This window comes from Rousettus aegyptiacus, unplaced genomic scaffold, assembly GCF_014176215.1.
Source record: "Rousettus aegyptiacus isolate mRouAeg1 unplaced genomic scaffold, mRouAeg1.p scaffold_m13_p_7, whole genome shotgun sequence".
NCBI lineage: Eukaryota > Metazoa > Chordata > Mammalia > Chiroptera > Pteropodidae > Rousettus > Rousettus aegyptiacus.
This window is the reverse complement of record NW_023416310.1, coordinates 59425752-59447123: the sequence shown is the minus strand read 5'-3', so window position 1 is coordinate 59447123 and position 21372 is coordinate 59425752. Positions and strand designations below refer to the sequence as shown.

Sequence of the window (21372 nt, the reverse complement as noted above, 5' to 3'; positions counted from 1 at the left end):
ACTTAATAGGAGTTAAAAGTGATCTAAAGATTAATGCCACTTATGTTGGGCTTGAAGGTGCCTGGGAGAGGCTAAGCTGTAAAATCAGGCTGGCTACTGCTATAGCTAGGCTTGGGGCTACTCAACAAGAAATATGGGCATGTTAAGGACAGATGTTGCTTATACAGCGTTTTTTGAATCTTTGATCGATTTTAGGAAAGTCTGCAGCATGAGCCAAGAAAAACTGTTTGTATAGAAGAGCCACTAGAAGAGGCTTGGTTGGGCCCACACGTTGGGTCGGGCAGGGTCTCAGGGAATCATTGATGGAGATGCAGATATGGCACCTGCCGGCATATGCACACTGGTTTAGGGAGGGATCAACAAAGGAACAATGGCTTCTACCAGCAGCTGTTTAGGAGAAAGCTGCTCCTCACCCTGAAGCCAGATCATTCATTTTCTTCCAGTATGTCACTGGTGCCTTTTGGGCTGCTGCCTGACTGCTGGAGCTCAGAGCAATTGAGTCTGTCAATGAGTATGTCCATGTGTGTGTGTGTGTGTGTGTGTGTGTGTGTGTGTCTGTGTTTTTTCAGAGGAACTCCTGAAACTCCATCAGTCCTCTGTCTCACCCAGCTACAATCTCTGGTGATTTTTACATGCAGATGTTGTGGGGAGTCCTCATCCCAGCACAGGTGGTCTGGGCTGGGGAGCCTAGTGTGCAGCTAGGACCCCTCCCTCCTTGTGGGAAGCACCGCAGCTGAGATATCCCTCCCAATTCTTAACTGCCACACGTGGGTGTGGGACCACCCTTTTGTTTCTCTACCCCTACCAGTCTGGATGTGGCTTCCTTATATCCTTAGTCATAGGAGTTCTGTTCATCTAGTCTGTGGGTGGTTCTCAAGGGTGGTTGTTCTGTAATTTAGTTGTAAGTTTGATGTGGTTATGGGAGGAGGAAAACATTGCTATTACCTGCTCTGCCATCTTGACCAGAAGTCCAAATCAAATCTTAATGTGGTTTTGGTTTGCATTCCTTTAATGATTAGTGGTGTTAAAGCATCTTTTCATATGCTTGTTGGTTATTTATATATATCATCCTCGGAGAAATGTCTATTTGAGTTCTCTGCCATTTTTTAAAATTGGTTTTGTTTTTGTTGTTTGTCTAGTTTCTATTTCACTCATTTTAGTTCAAATCTTAATTTCCTTCTTTTTGCTTACTTCAGGTTTAATTTGCTCTTCTTTTTCTGTGTGTTAAGGCAGGGTTTAGGTTAGTCATGTGAGATCATTCTGCATTGAAAAGATAAGCTTTTACAACTTAAATTACCCTCTACATGGTACTTTAGCTGCATCCCATTTTTGGTATGTTGTACCCTCATTTTCATTCATCTCAAGATATTTTTCTAATTTCCATTGTGAATTCTTCTTTGACTCAATGGTTATTTAGAAATGTGTTGTTTAGTTTGTACATGTTTGTGAATTTCTCAAATTTCTTCCTATAATTGATTTCTAACTTTGTTCCATTGTTTTGGGAAAACTTATTTTGTGTGATTTCAGTTCTTTTAAATTTATTTAGGTTTGTCTTATGCTTTAGTGTGCATAATCTATGCTGGTGAATGTTCTGTGTGCACTTGAGTGGACTATGCATTCTGTTATTGGGTGGTGTTTTCTATAGATGTCTGTTAGGTCTAGTTTGTTTATAATGTTGTTAAAGTCTTCTATGTTCTTGGCAATCTGTCTAGTGGATGTATTCATTATTGTTCTTTAAAATATATGAAAGAAAAAATTATAACATTGGTGAAGCTTACAATGCACGTAAATGTAATACAACATCTATAACATAAAGGGGGAAGGTAAAGATATATATAGTAATAAGCTTTCTATATTCTTTCTACATACTTGAAATGGTAAAGTATTCGTTCTAAGTAGTCTGTAATTGGAGACTTCAGTACTTCACTCTCTATAATTGATGTAACTAGTAGAAAATCAGTAAAGGCACAGGAGAACTGAATCTAATTGACATTTGTAGAACATTCTACCCATCAACAGCAAAATACATATTCTTTTCAAGTGCACAGGGAAGATTCACCAACATAGACTATATCATGAGTCATAAAACAAATCTTAACAATTTTAAAAGAATTGAAATCATGTAAAGTATGACTTCTGACCATAATGGAAGGAGGCTAGGAATTTATAAGACAAACATAATAGGAGAATCTCTAAACATGTAGCAATTAAACAAGAGACTTCATAATCCATATATCAAGGAGAAACTCTCAAGGAAAATTAGTAAATATCAATATCAATTAGGAATTTAGATGCAAAATTGTCAACAAAATATTAACAAATTGAATCAAGTACTAACATATAAAAGGTTAATACATATTCAGCTGTAAAAAGCTATGAAATTCTTAAAAAATGCTACACCTTAGATGAACCTTGAAAACATTATGCTAAGTCAAATAATGCAGACACAAAAATACAAATACTATTTGATTCCAATTATCTGAGATACCTAGAATTGGTAAATTCATAGACATAGAGCAGAGGTCACCAGGGACTGAGGGAGGGGAGAATGAGGAGTTATTTTATGGGTACTGAGTTTCTGCTTGGGATTATAAAAAATCTTTTGGAACTAGACAGTGGTGATGGTTGCATAACATTGCAAATGTACTTAATGCACAGAATTGTACACTTAAAAATAGTTAAAATTGCAAATTTTATGTTATGTATATTCAACCACAAATAAAACTGGAAATTCGAGGATGGTCTAATATTCTAAAATCAATCAATGTAATCATTTACAGCTTAAAGAAGATTTATGTGAGTATATAGAGTAATACAGAAAAAGCATTTGACATAATTCAATGTTCATTCATAGTGAAAATTGTTAGAAAACTAGGAATAGAAGGAAATTTCCTAATCTGATACAGGTGTCTACAAAAAAATATACAGCTAACATCATACTTAATGCTGAAAGTCTTTCCCCTTAAGTTCAGAAACAAGGGAAGAATCCCTTCTCACCAGTCCCATCCAATATTGTACTATAAGTCTTAGACCATAAAATAAAAGCAAGATAAAGAAATAAAAGGCATAGAAATTAGGTAACATGATTGTCTTTGTGTAAAATCCCAAGGAATCTACAAAAAATCTAGAATACGTGAGTTTAACAATGTCCCAGAATACAATGTCAACACACAAAATTTACCTGTATTTATCTATATTAGCAATGTACAATGGAAGCTAAAATCTAAAAAACAATACTATTTATATTAGCTCTATGAAAAGTGAAATAGCTATAACCTAACAAAATGTGTACAGAATATATATGCTTAAAACCAGAAAATGCTGATCAACGCAAAGAAGACCTAAATGGTCCATGCCTATGCCCATAGATTGGAAGACGTAAAGATAGAAATTCTCCCCATATTGATCAGCAGATTAAACATATTTTCAATAGTTCCTAGAATAATTTTCATAGATATAGAAAATTTGATTATAGAATGTATGTGGAAAGGTAAAGGCACTAAAATATAACAATTTTGACAAAAGTTTAAAACTGGAGGAATCACACCACTCAATTTTAAGGCATATAAAGCTACAAAAATCAAGACAGTGAGGTATATGCATAAAGATAGATGTATAACTCAATGAAACTGGAGAATCTAGATATAACCCATGTTAATATGGTCATTTGATTTCTACAAAGGGGCAACAGCGATTTAATAGAGAAAGGATAATGCTGGAACAATTGGACACTCATAGGCAAAAAAAGGCTCGATATACACCTTCCACTTAGAACAAAAATTAACTCAAAGTGGATGGATCATAGATATAAATATTAAGTGTAACACATAGAAGAAAACTTTTGTGACTGGGGGTTAAGCAAAGAGTTCTCAGACGTGACATCAAAAACATGATTCATTAAAGAAAGAATGGATAAGTTGGCCTTAACAAAATAAAAAATGTTTGCTCTGTGGAAGCCACTGTTTAGAGAATGAAATAACAAACTATATACTGGAAGAAATATATTTGCTAATCATGTATCTGATAGAGGACCTGCAATCGGAATACATAAAGTCCTCTCAAAACTCAACAATAAGACAACAAACAACCAGATTAAAATATAGGCAATTAAAACACACAGTTTACCAAACAAGATATACGTTTGGCAACTATGCTGGTGAAAAAAATGTCAAATGAGAACATTTAAGGGCTAAACCTTATTAAGGGCTAAAATAAATGACAAGATCTGCTACACATTCTTTAGGATGATTTAAAAAATTACTGATAATACCAAATGATTCTCATGGGAATGCAAAAATGATATAGCTATTCTAGAAAAGCATGGCAGTTTCTTATAAAGTTAAACATCACCCACCACGGACCCACCAATCCCACTCTTGAGTCTTCAGAGCAAGTGTAAGCAAAGTTTTTCTTAAAGGGCCAAATAATAAACATTTTAGGACATATGCCTCTCACAATCACTCAACACTGTTTTAGTAGTGTAAAACCAGCCATCAGCTAATATGTAAATGAATGGGCACCACTGTGTTGCAAAAAAATTTTATTTGCAAAAACAGGCAGCCAGCCCCATAGTTTGCTAACCCTTACTCTAGAGAAATAAAAACTTGTGTTTATTGAATGTTTATAGCACCTCTATTCATAATTACCAAAAACTGTTAACAACCCAATGTCCTACAACTTGTAAAGAGATAAACCTGTAGTATATTCATACCATGGATCATTAATCAGCAATGAAAAAGTATAAGCTATTAATATATTCAAAAACTTGAATGAATTCCAAAGGCATTATGCTGAATGAAAGAAGTCAGTATCAAAAGGTTACATACATACTGTATGATTCCATTCATGTGGTATTCTCTAAAAGACAAACTATTGTGTGGAGAAGTGATCAATGGTAAGAGTGTGACTATAAACTAGCAACATCAATATTTTTAGATGATGGAATTGGTTACATGAATATATACATGTCTTAAAATTCATAAAACTATACACTCCCCAAATGGGCAATTTTTCTATATGATTATTTACTGAAAATACCAACATTAGTTCTCCCTATTAAAAAAAAGTAATTGTCACTTTGTGCCTTCATTTCCTTAACCATTTGAAAGCTGGTTCTTGCCTGCACCATTTCTAGTAAGCATGTCTACAGTTTGTTATCATTTCTGATCTTTTTGTAGCATTTTATGCTGTTGATTATCCTCTTCCTTAAAGCTGTGCTTTTTGGATTTTCCTCAGCCACATTGACTGTTACAGGCAGTATCTTATTTTCTTACATAACCTGTTCCTTCTTAAGTTTAATGTCTGAATAACAAACAATAGAATTATATAGAGCTGTGATGTCCAATACACACTAGACTCATATAGCAATGGAGTACTTGAAATATACCTAGTGCTACTGAATAACTGAATTTTTAATTTAATTTTAATTAAATGCAAATTTTAAAATGATATTCAAGTCAATTATCAACAACTTTTAAATATGTTTGGAACAACTTGGGTATATGACTCTACTTTTTCAGCTCTAAGTTTTATGAAACCTCAATGCAGATCAATTATTTCTGAAAATTTAGCATCTGAATTAAGATGTAAGTATAAAATACACACCAGATTTTTAATAGTACAAAGAAAAAATGTAAGCTCATGTTTATATAAATTGAACGTTGAAATTATATTTCAAATATATTGGCTTGAATAAGATTATTACAATTACATCTGTTTCTTTTTAAAATGTGACTTCTAGAAAATTTTAAACTATATTAGTGCTGATTTGTGGATTCAATTCCCATAAATATATACATACACATGTGTATAGATATAAAAATATATGCATGCAAATGCATATACATATGTGTGTATGTATTCCTTAATTTATGATTTTGCAAGCTCTGCCTCACGTTAATACAGGTATGGTTGTGCTGTCATGTGATAGTTCCAAATTCTTCCTCAGTTGATGAGTGAAAGATCCATTTCTGCACATTAAAGGCAGTTTAGGTTATGAACAGTAAGAGAAGTATGTGCAAAAGCCTCTGTTTTCAGAGATGCAATCAAAGCAAAAGTTTTAAAATGAAAACCACTTAAAAATGCACAAGAACAAAAGATAATGTCAGTGGCAATGTGGTTTCTCCTTTCTGAACATCTTTATGAACATTTTTAACCTCATCATGTCTACTAAGTTCAAAAGTCATGAGAATATTCAAAGTGCTACTTACAAAACAGTAGTTTAGGATTACTATAGAATCATACGAATTGGTAGTACTGACAAAATGGTGAGAGAAATGACAACGTGAATGATTTTGAAGATAAAGAATCACATGACATGTGAAAGACTGTGTCTGCAAAGGATGATAATCAGTAACAGAGCATAAAGGTATCTGAGATGAAAATAACTCAAGTTTGATCAGCAGCAGTGTTGGATGCCCATTAATTCAATTAATTCAAAGTTGAGGACTCAGATCAATCAGGTAAAACTGCTGTTCATAAAAAAAAATTATCACAAGCTAAATATTTCTATGGATTCAAGTTATTTAAATTGAGTTTGCAATGCATTGGTATAAGTGATGGAGTCTTTAGAGTAAAATTCATCTTAGTGCTAAGTTCCTTGGGGGAAGGGTAATTACTTGTGAGAATAGGTTTGGATGGAACTAATCTATGTTGGGAAGAGATGAAGGCTCAAATGGATATCATAACAGAGAAGAAAGTCTATTTATAAAGCCCAGGACAGACTCATCCTCCCATTTAGTGGTTGGGAGAATTAAATGAGTAAATAATCGTGAAGTGCTAAGAAAAGGACTTGGGAGAGAGGAAAGGCTTACTTATTCACTATGGCTATTATTGCTAACACTCTTTCCAAGTAAACATAATTTTAACTATCACCCGAGGTTTATGACTTACAAGCCCATCACAGATCTTGGTCCTCCTATTTCATCTACCTAGTGGGCATCTCTGCTTGGATATATAAATGGTATCTCAAGTGAAATAAATCAACTACCTAAAATAGGATTTCTATCCCAAACCAGATTCTCTTTACATGTTATTTTTGTTAATGAATGTTAGTCACACTAGAAACCTCAGAATCATTTCCTTTTCTTATTCACATCCAATATGATTGAAAGAAAACAAAACAAAATGTATTTTTCCTCTTTATAAAGGCAATACTTGCTCATTGTAGAAAATTTGAAAAATATGGGAAAGTCAAAAAGGATAAAAATTACTCATAACCATAACATCCTAAACCTGCAGATACAAATTTCCAAAAAATTCATTTGCTTCATATTTTCCCAGAAAATATCCCCACTGTATACAGATGTGATCTTTTTAAACCTAAAAATGTCTTCACCATTGATTTTATAAAACTTGTTTTAAACTAACATTTTACAATTCAAATTCCAAAAGTAAACATCTTTGAAGATTTGGAAAATACAGATGATTCAATATTTTGAGATAATTAATGTTAACATTTTGCTATTGAAATACGAATGGGGGCATTCATATATTTATGTACAAATATATGCATGTATAATTATAATCCTCCAAAAACATTGCATTTGTGTCCTTCCTTAAACAATGTACTTTTAACTTTCTGTTTTTTAAAAAAGCGTATGTTTCATATTCATATGCGTCCGACATATTTAACCAAGCGCCTCCAGAAAGGTTTCAAATTCGTACATGTTCACCAAATTGGCCTGAATGCTTTTTACTTCCACAGCATTGCGAAATTATAATTAAGAACAAACAACTTTTTTTTGTGAGAATAAAGAGGAAATTTTTAAAAAAACAGAAAACCCATAACCAGTATGTTGGACACCTGACACTAATGAGTATGAATTCTAATTGAAAAAAAAGAAAAAGGATAATTTGTGTAAAAACTTTTGAGAACCCACCAGGTAAAAACATCATCTCATTGATCTAGTTGCTAGTCCTTGGCCCCTGCGTGGCGATGAACACTTCTTTCCACCTCGGCCACTGCTGACGCGCTGACAGCGGAGACCTGACCTGGGAGCAGGACCGCGCGCAGAGACCAAGGCCGGGACGCAGAACCGTTGTGCGCCGCCAGAGCGCCGCCGTTGTCTGCGTGGCGCAGAGTGCTGACGCAACACGCATGCGGGCGGCCCGCTCCTCTACCGGCGACGGCGCTGCGTCACGGGCTTTCAGGCGCTTGGCTCCTGGAGACGGCGAGTGTTGTGGGCCTCAGCGCTGGCTTCTCGCGCCCCGGGAGCCGGGTCCGCGACGGGATGAGGCGTAGTAAGGCCGAGGTGGAGCGGTACATCGCCTCAGTGCAGGGCTACGCTCCGTCGCCCCGAGAGGTAAGCAGGTTCTTGGGTAGAAGTGTGGCCTCTACCCAGGCCTGGTCGCGGCCCCGCGTGGCGCCGGCGTCATGGCTCCCGGCGGCCGCGGCTCCCTGGCATGTTCTGTGGAGGCGCTGGCCGGCTTGTGCAGTGTAGTGGGCGGCGTGGAGCTCACTAGCTCAAGGGGGACAGGAACGGGGGAGGGGGGGAGGGGTGAGACCACGGCGGGCAGCCGTTGGCGCCAGCGCTTCCTCTTCCTCTGGCTCGCTACTGACCGTCCTCTCCCGCGGGCCCATCTTGTTCTGGGGTTCCTCGGCCGCACCCGCGCGGCCTTGTCTCCGGGTCTTGGACGCCTGCCACATCCGGCTGAATTCTTTTCGTCTCCCGGACAGTTACCCGCCGCGGCGAAGGCGGCGCCTTCTATGCTGGGCCTAGGTTGGTGGAACCCAGCGGGTACTGACACAGCTTGAGGGAGGGCTCTTACTGCTGTAATGGGTGTCTATTGTAGGCGTCCAGGGGACCTGGAGCAAGGGCAGCCACATATGCAGCTGTCTGACAGTCCGCGCAAATGACACCGGAAGTCCCCCTGTTTTGAGGCTGGTTCTTCCCTTAAATCTCACACTCCACTCACTGACTCCTAGAACTCTTTGGAAACTTACTTGCCCTTTTTTTTTTTTTTAAACGTAATCTTGGAAATTATAAATTTCTTACAGTGCGTTGTTACCGTGGCTTAAAATTTTTAATCTTTTTAACCACATGCTCTTGGAGCATTTTTTCTCTTAAGTTACGTACTAGATATATTTTGTATTTAACAGAACTTAAGTGGGCGAGAAGCATGAGGAAAAAAGTGGATGTGCATAGGATCTTGAATCATTTTGCTTGTGGTTGAATCACATCTCTGCCGTTTATAAACTGTGGGATTAGAGACAAGTTAAATTTATTTCATCAATAAGATGGAGTTATAGTCAATAGGAGTATGTATGAATGATCCATGTTAAACATTTAAAGCACTGTTTGGCACATAGTAAGCACTAAATAGATGTTGATGTTAAAAAGACAGTTATTCTGACCTGTTCTGGGCAAGGGCCTGTGAGTATAAAGATGTATGAGAAAATTAAAAAAAAAAAAAAAAGAACAAAACAAAAATCCCATAACTAGTATGTTGTACACCTGAAACTAATATGCGTGTGAATTCTAATTAAAAAAAAAAAAGAAAAAGGAAAGAAACCCAAACTCAAGGACAATCAGCAATCTAATTGTTTCTTTTTTATAATACTTTTAGGCATATGTTATCTTATTTTGTGCTTCCAAAATCCAGTGATAGTGACACCTGAGAGATTAAAGATACTTGTCTAAGATGAGTAGGTGGTTCAGCAGGATTTTGGTAGTGGGTCTGATTTAGTTTCTATTAGGAATCGTGGAGTAGATTACAGACTGTTCCTCCAGAGGAGAGTAATAGGTACATACAGGTTGCAGTTTCAAACTACTGGCTTAGTCATGAATTCAGATGTGGTGTCCAAGTCTAAAATGGAACCTTATTAGGGGTTTCTGTACCACCTCCCCCCTCCCCAAAACCGATGACTTTTTTTAAAGCAAGTTTAGAGCTTTCATGAGATTATTATTGGGGACCCTGGCTCCCAAAAGATTAAAACCACTGGTCTAGACAGAATTAGAATGTTCTTTGACCTATCTAACTTTTCCATCAATTAAAGAAGGTTGGGGGCAACATTTTAAGGATTAGTTATTATGGCGATTTCTCTTTTACATTAAAAAAATATTATTTTAGTTAGATGTTTTTCTTCAAACAAGGAGAAATGATTTACTTTAGAACTTTGGGATTTCAGTGGAGTGTTGATTAGCAAATGAATAACTTTGGAACTTGTGAAGGTAATTGATAAACTTAGGTATAAGTGAAATGACAAAACACAGTGCTTTGAATAGCTTGGAAAGGAGATGATGAAGGCAGCAGACAGCCCCAACGAAGAGTAGAGAGATTAGTATTTACTTGTCTCCCAGTTTGGCATATGTTGGCTATATATGAACTGACCATGGGTTTCTAGGAGGCCCAAGTTCTGGAGTGTAGTAGGTTATAGGTCCATATTCTTATATTTACCTTTGCTTCTATTTGTTCATCTCGTTTGTTTTGCCATTTCTCCACTCCTACACACCTACTTTTTCTCTTGTTGGAACCATCACTTGTGTTTCCTTAATTTTTCTTTTTTCTAGATGGTTTCCATTTAGTTTTCTTAGATTTCTGACTAGATGGCTTCCCATTCCACACTCCTTATTCCTACTTCTCAGAGGCAATTTGACAGCTTAGTTGTTTTGCTGTTTACATCGAAACTTCATATTTCTGAATAACATACATGTATACTTTTATTTCTTGATCTCCTTTCTCCAATTTTAAACACTTTCCACTGGCTTTCTCCTTTTTTTCCTCCAGACCTCCACCCACAGATGTTTTTATTCCCCCATCTTGTTTTTCCAGTTGGTACTGTAATTTTTAGTTAAACGAATATTTAGTATTTATGTAATCATGATAAAGTAAATATTTTAGCATTTGAGTCACCTTCATTGTGTAGTTTTATTTTCCTGGAGTTAATAATTGCTTTATTTTTTGTTTCGTTTCGTTTTCTATGCTGTATTACTAATTCTTTACTCAAACTCAGATTCTCAAGTGTGATCAAACAGGTCACATCATTAAATTCAGGTTAAAAAACATTTTTAAGAGAGTCTTCCTTCTGGAGCACTTTTATCTTAATGCTCCAACCTAGAGTGGTTTCTGTTTCTCTGCTACACAGCTATGCTTCTGAGACTTTCCTTAATCATTTTGAGCATTCCCTTCATTTTTCTGAGTCAGACTTTGTTTCTTGTAACTGGTGTCTTCTTGACGTACTTCCACTGTTTTGGTGTTACACAATCTCCAGTTTGCTTTGAAAAGGAGTGAGTTGGAATTTTTTTAAAACGTATGTCTGAAAAGTGTCTTGATAGTTTGGTTATCAAATTCTAGGTTTAAAATAATTGCTTCCATGATTTTGAGAACATTGCTTAATTTTCCGATCATTTATACTGTTAGTAAGAAATCTCTTGTGATTCTTGTTCTTGATAGCTTATAGGTATCAACTGACAAACTCATTTCCTTCAGTTCTGAGACATTTCTTTTGTTGTTTCTTTGAGCATTTCTTCCTGCCCCCCCATGTCTGTTTTTTTTTTTTTTTATTTATTTCCCTTGTCATCTTTCTCATGTTCTTATGAACTGAAAGTTGGTTCAGATTTGATCCTCCACATTTTTTTCTCTTACTTGTGTCATCATCTGTTTGTTCTAAAAATTTTTTTTAAAGAGATTTCCTTAACCTCATCTTCTGGGGGAAGGGGGTTGGGGAACTCACCATTCAGTATCTAGACTTGGCTTATCTTCCTCTGTAACTCTGCCCTCACCCTTGTCAGTACTCTACAGTTTGGAGAATAAACCCATTTACTTCAGCTTTTGCAGGGGATGTGGGGGGAGGGGGAAGTCAGTTGTGACATCTTTCAAGGTCCGAATGTCTGTTTTTAGCCTCACATCAATTCTTAATATTTAGCTTAGGTAAAGTCACGTATTTACTTACAGTGGCATAAGGTGTCATGGAAAGAAACACACTGACTGAATCATGGATTACCCTGCTGTATAGTATTGCCTCTGTTCCTGTCTAGCTGTGTATCCTTACACAAGGTTTTTAACACCCTGGGCTGTAATGAGCAGATTGGAGACAAATTATATGGTTCTATATATTCATTTTAAATAACTTGTTTATCTTAAGACAGTCCTTTTTAACGAGATAGTTGGAAGCAAAGTAGGTAATGGAGTTGATTGTTCTATTATGTGTTGACATTGTACCTTGTGGTAATCTATTTTAAAAGGGGAGGAGCTCTTCCTTTTAGTGCCATCCTGACTATTATGTATTGTCATAATCTTCATATCTTTTAAATTTATGAATTCATGGGTCTGGGAGGGGGAGGGAGGCTCTGTGTATCCAAGTCTGGTATATTCCTTTCTTTGCTTTTTGAAAGTATTCCTGATTTTCTTAACCTGTTTTGGAAAGTGTTCAGTATACGTAATGAAGTTGAAGATTGCTTGTAGCTTTTTAGTTTTAAAATATACCATGTTAAGGAGGATGTAGTGTTAATACTGTCATACTAAGATCACTTGGAATAATTTTCTGAGTGTATGTCACTATTTTGACATAAAATCAGAGTATATTTTTAACAGCTTTATTGAGATAATTCCATACCATACATACAGTTCACCCACATAAAATGTACAGTTCAATGAGTTTGGGTATATTACATTATTGATGTTTTAGATTGTGATAATATATATATAAGAAAATTTGCCATTTTAACCATTTTAAAGTGTGCAATTCAGTTTTGTTAATTATGTTCATAATGTCAACTATCATCACTATGTAGTTAAGTTTTTTGGGAGTCCAAAGTTACATGTGGATTTTTGACTGGGTGAGGGTCAGCATCCCCACCCCTTGAGTTTTTCAAGGGTCAGCTATATTTCCAAGACTTTTCATCACCTCACAGAAACTTTGTAATCATTGAGCAGTAACTCCCAGGTTCCCCTCCCCTCTACCCCCTGGTTACATCTACTTTCTGTTTCTATGAATTTCCCTATTTTAGGTATTTCACGTAAATGGGAACGTACAATATTCTTCCTTTTGTTTCTGGCTTATTTCATTTAGCATGGTTTAAAGATTCATCCGTGTTACAGTAAGTATCAGAACTTTCTTTTTGTGGCTGAATAATAATTATCTTTTAATCTATTGAAGGACATTTAGATTGTTTCCACCTTTTGGCTATTGGGAGTAATGCTGCAGTGAACACATGTGTATATAGATATCTGAGACTTTGTTTTTAGTTCTTTTGGATATATATCCAGGTGTGCAGTTACTGGGTCATATTCTTTGTTTAGCTTTTGAGGAGTCACCAAATTGTTTCACACAAGGGGTCTACTATTTTACCTTTCTACCAGCAGTGTAAGATGGTTCCAGTTTTCCTGCATTTTTGCTAAGACTTATTATTTTCTTTCTTCTTTTTTATTGTACCCATTCTAATAGGTGTGAAGTGGTTTCTCATGGTGGTTTTGATTTGCATTTCCCTTATTACAAATAATATCTTTTCCTGGTTTATTGGCCATTTGCATATCTTTTTGAGATATGTCTTCTCAAGTTCTTTGTGTGGGTTTTTAATTGAATATTTTGTTGTTGAGTTATAGAAATTCTTTATACATTTTAGATATGATTTCCAAGTATTTTTTCTCTTTTCATAGGTCGTCTTTACCTTCTTTATGTCAGTTGAGGCACAGTAGATTTTAATTTAGATGAATTTCACTTTACCTGTTTTTTTCCTTTGGTTTCTTGTACTTTTGGTGTCATATCTAAGTACATTATCAAATCCAAGGTCATTTACTCCCGTGTTTTCTTCTAAGAGTTTTATAATTTTTTTTTTAATTCTTGTATTTTAGTTGTTGACTCATTTTTGATTTAATTGTTGTATATATTGTGTGGAAGGGGTCCAATTTTATTATTTTGTATTTGAAATTCAGTGGTACCATCACCACCTGTTGAAGAGACTGTTTTTTTCCTTGCTGAATGGACTTGAAACTTTTCAAAAATCAGTTGGCCATAGATTTATGGGTTATTTCTAACTCTCAGTTTTTGTCTATTTATCTATTTGTCTAATGTCAGTATCACACTGTTTTTGATTGCTATAGCTTAGTAAGTTTTGAAATTTGGAAGTGGCTGAGTCCTCCAGCTTTGTTCTTTTTCTTTTTCTTCTTTTTTTTTTTTTTTTTTTTAAGAATATTTGTCTATTGGAGGCTTTTTGCAATTCCATATGAATTTGAGGATTGGCTTTTTTGTTTCTGCAAAAAAAAGGCTTTTGGAATTTTCATCGACATTGCATTAAATCTCAGTTGTTTTGGGTAGTGTTGACATCTTGACAATATTAGGTCATCTTATCCATGAACACACCTTTTCATTTATTTAGATTTTTAATTTCTTTCAGCAGTGTTTGTCATTTTCAGTATACAGGTATTTCACCTTCTTGGTTATATTTATTCACAGATATTTTAAACGCTATTGTAAGTGGAATTGCTTTCTTAATTCTTTTTTCTAATTGTTCATTGCTGGTGTATAGAAGCACAGCTGATGTGTATGTTGATCTTGTACTCTGCAATGCTGCTGAATTAGTTTTTTAAACTCTAGTAGTTTTTTTTTTTTAATGGATTCTTTGGGATTTCCTATATATAGGATTGTATCATCTATGAATAGAGATAGTTTTACTCTTTCATTTCAAATTTAGATGCTTTTTATGTTTCCTTATCTAATCAATCTGAGTAGAGCTTCCAATACAATGTTGAATAGAAGTGGTGAAAGCCTTCATTAGAATTTTACCAATGAATATGATGATAGCTGTTTGTTTTTCATTTATGGCCTTTCTCATATTGAAGATATTCTTAGTTTTCTAGGAGATTCCTTGTATTTTTAGTTTTCTGAGAGTTTAATCATAAATGGATGTTGGATTTTCTCAAGTGCTTTTTTTCTTTGATGGCAGTTGAGATGATCATGTGGTTTTTTCCCTTTTTTCTGTAATGTAACAAATCACTTGATTCATTTTCTTCTATTGAACCACTGTTGCATTCCTGGGATAAATCCCAGTTGGTCATGATATATAATACTTTTAATATACTGTTGAATTCATTTTGCTGAGATACTTTGTTGAGAGTTAGTTTAAAAGCTCTACATTGTTAAGAGTTAGAGTTAAAAAAATGTTTTCTATTAGACTATTTTTTAGCACAGTTTTGGGTTCACAGCAAAATTGTGTAGAAGGTACAGAGATTTCTCACAGACTGCCTGCTTCCACATATGCATGGCCTCCCCTTTTATCTGCATCCCTCACAGAGTGATACACTTGTAAAAATTTATGAACCTACACATATACAAAATTACCACCCAAAGTCTATAGTTTGCCTAAGGGTTTACCTTGGTATTGTGCAGTCCTTGGATTTTAACAAATGTATAAAGATGTATTTGCCATTGGGTCATGCAGAATAGTTTTACTGCCTTGAAAATCCTCTGTGCTCTGCCTAGTCATTCATTCTTCGCCCCAGCCACTGGCAACCACTAATTTTTTTTACTATGTCCATAGTTTCGCCTTCTCCAGAATGATATAAAATTGGAATTGGAATCCTACAGTATGTAATCTTTTCAGATTGGCTTTTATTTAGTGATATGCATTTAAGTTTTCTCCATTTTTTTTTTTTTTTATGGATTGATAGCTTATTTGTTTTAAGTGATGAATAATATTCCATTGTCTGGATATACCACAGGAGCAGTCCCCAACCTTTTTAGCACCAGGGACTAGTCAGTGGTCCTGTGAGAATCTAATACTTAATGATCTGAGGTGGATCTGAGGTGGATCTGAGGTGGTGATGCTGGTGCTGGGGAGTGATTGCAAATGCAAATAAAGCCCATCACTCAGCTCCTTCTATGCAACTCAGTTCCTGACAGTCCGCAGATGGTACCAGTCCGTGGCTTGGGGGTTGGAGGCCTCTGTACACAGTTTATCCACTTAACCTACTGAAAGGTTTATCTTGGTTGCTTCAAAGTTTTGTTTGCAAACATTTGTATTCAGGTTTTTTTTGTGTGTGTGAAATTCTTAACTCTTCTGGGTAAATACCAAGGAGCATTATTGATGGATCATTTTTAGTATTGTAAGGAACTGCCAGTCTTCCAAAGTAGCTGCACCATTCTACATTCCCACCAGTAGTGAATGAGAGTTCCTGTAGTAACCACATCCTCACCAGCACTCGGTAGTGTAAGTGTTCTGGATTTTGCCTATTTTAATAGGAATATATCTCGTTTTAATTTACAATTAAACAGATGATGCAGAGGGTTTTTTGTATGCTTATTTTCTGTTTGTGTGGTGGTGTGTCTCTTCAGGTCTTTGACCCATTTTTTTAATTGGGTTGTTATTGTTGATCTTTAAGAGTTACTTGTGTGGTTTGGGTAACCTTTCTCAGATGTGACTTTGCAAATATTTTCTAGTGTGTGGCTTGTCTTCATTCTCTTGACAGTGTCTTTTGCAGAACAGAAAATTTTTCATTTTAATAACTTAACAGCTTATCAATTCTTTCATGGATCGTACCATTAGTATTTTATCTAAAAAAGGTCATAGCAAAACCCATGGTCATCTAGATTTTCTCCTGTGTTACCTATGAGGAGTTTTATAGATTTGTGTTTTACCTTTAGGTCTGTGATTCATTTTGAGTTAAGTTTGTGAAGAGTGTAAGGTCTGTCTAGATTCATTTTATTTTCATTCAGGTGTCCAGTTGTTCCAACACCATTTTTTGGATGACTGTCTTTTCTCTATTGTATTGTTTTTGCTCCTTTGATAAAGATCAGTTGACTGTATTTCTGTGGTTTTGTTTCTGGATACTATATTCTGTCCAATTTTACTGTTTATATTGCTAATACCACATTGTCTTAATTATTGTAGCTTTATAGTAAGTATCGAAATCAGATAATGTCAGTCCTCCAACTTTGCTTTTCTTTTTCAATATTGATAGTCTTGGCTACTTATTTTTGCCTCTCTATATAAACTTTAAACTAGATTGTTGATATCCACACAATAACTTGCTGGGATTTTGTTTGGGATTGCATTGAATCTATAGACGAAATTGGGAAAAACTATATTGAGTCAATTTATATAGTCTTTCTATTCATGAATTTGGACAGTCTCAACATTTATTTTGTCCTTTGATTTCATTCATCACAGTTTTATAGTTTTCCTCATATAGATCTTATACATATTCTGTTAGATCTATAACTTTTATTTTTGGGGGTGTTAATGTAAATGATAGTGTTTTTCATTTTAAATGTCACTTGTTCATTGCTGATAGAAAAGTGATTGACATTTTTTATATTAACCTTGTATCCTGCATACTCGCTATAATTGCTTATTACTTCCAGGAATATTTTGGTCAGTTCTTTCAGATTTTCTACATAGTCATGTCACCTGCAAACAGACAGTTTTATTTTTTCCTTCCCAATCTGAATACTTTTTATTACTTTTTCTTGTCTTATATATTAAGCTAGGACTTCTAGTATGGTAGTATAAAGGAGTGATGAGAGGGAACATTCTTGGCTCGTTCTTAATCTTAGTGAGAAAACTGAGTTTCTTACCATTATGATGTTAGCTGTTGGTCTTTTTGTAAGTACTCTTCATCAAGTGTATGACGTTTCCCTCTATTCCAAGTTTACTGGGAGTTTTTATCCTGAATGGTTGTTGAATTTTGTCAAATCCTATTCTACGTGTATTGATAGGATCAGTTATTCCCCTAGTTGATGTGATGGATTACATTAACTGAGTTTTCGAATGCCGAACCAGCCTTGCATATCTGGGATAAATCCCACTTGTTCATGGTATATAATTCTATTTGTATATTGCTTGGTTTAGTTTGCTAATATTTTGTTGAGGATTTTTGCATCTGTGTTTATGGGCGGTGTTATTCTGTAATTCCCTTTTACTGTAATGTCTTTGTTGTCTCGTTTTGGTGTTAAGATAATACTAGCCTCAGAAGGAATTAGTAGGTAATCCTTTTGTTTTTATCCTCTGAAAGATTGTAGAGAATTGATATAATTTCTTCCTAAAATGATTAGTGGCATTCACCAGTGAACTCATCTGGGTCAAGGCCTGGTGCTTTCTGTTTTGAGAAGTTATTAATTATTAATGCAATTTCTTTAGTAGCTATAGGCCTGTGTAGGTCATCTGTCTGTTCCTTCTTGTGTGAGTTTTAGTAGATTGTATCTTTTGAGGAATTGGTTCATTTCACCTAGGTTATCAAATTTGTGGGCATTGAGTTGTTCATAGTCTTCCTTTACTGTCTCTTTATTTGTGTGTTTTTAGGCACGTAGCACATTAAGGACTTTTATGTTTCCTGGGAGAAATACTTCACTTTATTCAGATATCTGTGACTTGTGAGATAAATACTGACTTTAGCCTTGTTAAAATGTGAATGCCTGCAAATAATTGATAAAAGACTGTAAAATAGTGCTCTATTCTGCTCCCATACTATTTGTTGCCTCTCTTAAAATGCAGGCTTCGTAAAGATAAAAGCTTTTTGTTTACTTACTGCTACTTTTCCAGTGCCTGGAAAGTGCCTGGCACAATGAACAAATCCTGAATATGCATTTTTTACAAATAAAATAAATAAAGATATACTGCTTCATAGACTGTTATTTTTCACTTAGTATATTGACTTTTTTCCCGTGTCCTTATATAGTTTTCAAAAATAAGATGTTTGATGGCTGTGTATTCCTACCCCTTGTATGTAATATTATCTGATTGTGTCCCAACATTCTGGACCTTGGAGTTTATGTAAACAAAACAGCCAGGGGCTAGGTTTTGTTTATTACTGTTCCAATATTTATTTCTGCATTTTTAATTCCGTAAGTACAAAATACTTTTCAGTAGAGAGAAAATAGTACCTGGATGAGAGAATTGGAATCCTCAGTGCTTTAATAGGTCTGAAGTACTTGCTCATTCTTTGCCATAAAGGCTTTCATAAGGGTTTCTGGTATACCTCTTCCCTAGAAAAACAGGTGTCTGTTTGCTTCTCCGTAAAGTGAGGGAGTGGCACAACATGATTTCTAAGGTTTTGTTGATATAAATTCTTAATTTCTAATGTCTTATCTTACTGTTTTTAAATTTATGTTTTATTATGAGAATTGTAAAACGTGGAATCATGGCTTTTAGAACATAGGTGAATTTCCACAGGCAATTTAGTTTTTAAGTGAACAAAAAATATTGGTATTAACCTCATTAAGACAGATTCTAGTTTTTGTGAAAATTTTGCAAAATTCAAAACATGAAAAATAAAGAATTTTTAATGTTTTTCAGAAGTCAATGAAAGGATTTTATTTTGCAAAGCTGTACTATGAAGCTAAAGAATATGATCTTGCTAAAAAGTAAGTACAAACTAAAATGTGCTTTAGTTTTCTAAACTCAATTCCTTGACCTCATGTTCTTCTTTGAAATGGATTTAAAAAATTGTCTTTTAGCAGTTCTTCCTAGGTAAGTTCTGGAAATAAGAGATACATCACTAAGGCTGATGTTAAGGACTGGCCTAGATTCTGTGGATATTGAGTCTAGAGTATTTTCTATTTGCCCGCCCAAGGCAAGAAATCGTTTGACTTAAAACACTTTTGCTAAGAAGGTTGTCCTGTGTTAGCATAAAAGACAACCACACTTATATCTTTCTTCCTGGTTAGATATCTGGTACATTACTCAGCTGGAAAATAGCAGTTAATGCAAAATTAAACTGTGATTCTTGGGCAGGAGAATAGTTTGTCTAAAAGAACTTTGAGTCCCTAGTTGACACTTTGAGGCTTTGTCACGCTAACAGGGCCAAGAAGTTTGTTCTGATTTCCTTATTTGGAGTAGCATGAAGCAGGAAATTAAGAGGGAAGCAAGCTATTAAAGGCATTGATGGGAAGATGAAAATGCCAGCAAGGAAAATGATGGCAACATTATCTAAATAGCAGCATTGGGATTCTTTATTAATGTGACACATTTTCCTCCAGTGTTGGTCTGTGGTTCAGTTTCTCCTGTTGTAACACTCACTAAGCCCAGAAGTTGCTTACTTAATTTTAGTCGTTAATTGATATGAGAAATGAAAATTACTTGCATTTGGTAGTGTATTTAGTAATTTTTTTCTGCTTTGTTTTAGCTGGGTACAGTACTGTTAGATATTTATTGTTTAAAAGGTAAATACATTCTCTTAGTTATTTGGGAAATTGTTGCTCTTTAGTATTTTTTGCATTATGATAACTTAAAAATATTTGCTATGATCACTTTCTAATTTGTATGCAGATTCTTCAGTACTTTACCAAAATATAATCAGGAAGAAAAAAGCAATTTATGTATTCAATTCATATGTGTGAGTAGCACTGGAAGAAACTTTGGTAACTGTAACATTTAATGATAAAATAGTATGTTTTCAACTTTGTGTTACAGTATTATACATTGTTTCTATGGATACTTTGGAGTTATCTGCATATTCTAATTTAAATAGTGGTAGTCAATAATTAGAATAACTATAAATTAGTGGTTGCTTTGGTTTAAGTTGTAGTCCTTAGTTAGCCTTTAAATACAGTTCTAAATGTGATTTTTAAGGATTGTTTGTTTTTATGTTAATATTTTTAAACAGATACATATCTACATATATTAACGTACAAGAAAGGGATCCCAAAGCTCACAGGTTTCTTGGTCTTCTTTATGAAGTGGAGGAAAACATAGACAAAGCTGTCGAATGTTATAAGGTAAACTAAGATTAAAATTCAGACTTTGCACAGCCAAATACATGATGGCCAAAGTTCTTATTATATAATAAATAATTCAAATATATTTAGTGGACATCATGAAAACAAGCATTGGTATCATAGTACTATTGACACCACTTGGAACTGATTTTAAATGATTTGGCCCAAAATACACTATAATTTATCATTAAGAGGCTAGTACTTATAAAAGAAGATAAACACCTATAAATTTTAAGTCCAGTACAGTAACATGGTCAAAAATGCTTTTCTGTGTATGATTTCTTTTTTCCTGGCATTAATTTTGATTTAATTCATCTTCAAAAATTATTTAAGACACAATTTCATTTTAACAACTTTGAAATAACATGTTGTCATTTAGGAATAGAGTCTTTAACTTTTATATATGAGTGTATGTACTTTAAGAATCCTTCTAATTTATTATTTCTTTTCTGATATCAGCGTTCAGTGGAATTAAACCCAACACAAAAAGATCTTGTGTTGAAAATTGCAGAATTGGTTTGTAAAAATGATGTTACTGATGGAAGAGCAAAATACTGGGTTGAAAGAGCAGCTAAACTTTTCCCAGGAAGTCCTGCAATTTATAAACTAAAGGTAAAAAACTGTACAAAATAATAAAACAGTTGGGGAAAGCTTAAGACACAACTATTTCTAATATTTGTAGTTTAAGTGACTTTTTTAGTAGCAAACTTATTCAATTA

General features: G+C 34.7%; 1 protein-coding gene across 2 annotated transcripts in view; it reads left to right on the top strand.

The window, feature by feature from the left end:
* Nucleotides 1-8122: 8122 nt before the first annotated feature.
* Nucleotides 8123-21372, top strand: part of RANBP2 (RAN binding protein 2) — a 54965-nt gene continuing 41715 nt past the window's right edge. The window contains exons 1-4 of one of the 2 annotated variants that reach the window (XM_016162970.2): nt 8123-8303; nt 19233-19300; nt 20542-20653; nt 21113-21265. In XM_016162970.2, the coding sequence (XP_016018456.2) occupies nt 8232-8303; nt 19233-19300; nt 20542-20653; nt 21113-21265 (405 nt within the window). In that variant the 5' untranslated portion in view covers nt 8123-8231. The remainder of the gene's footprint in view (nt 8304-19232; nt 19301-20541; nt 20654-21112; nt 21266-21372) is intronic. The other variant, XM_016162971.2, reaches the window with a different exon arrangement.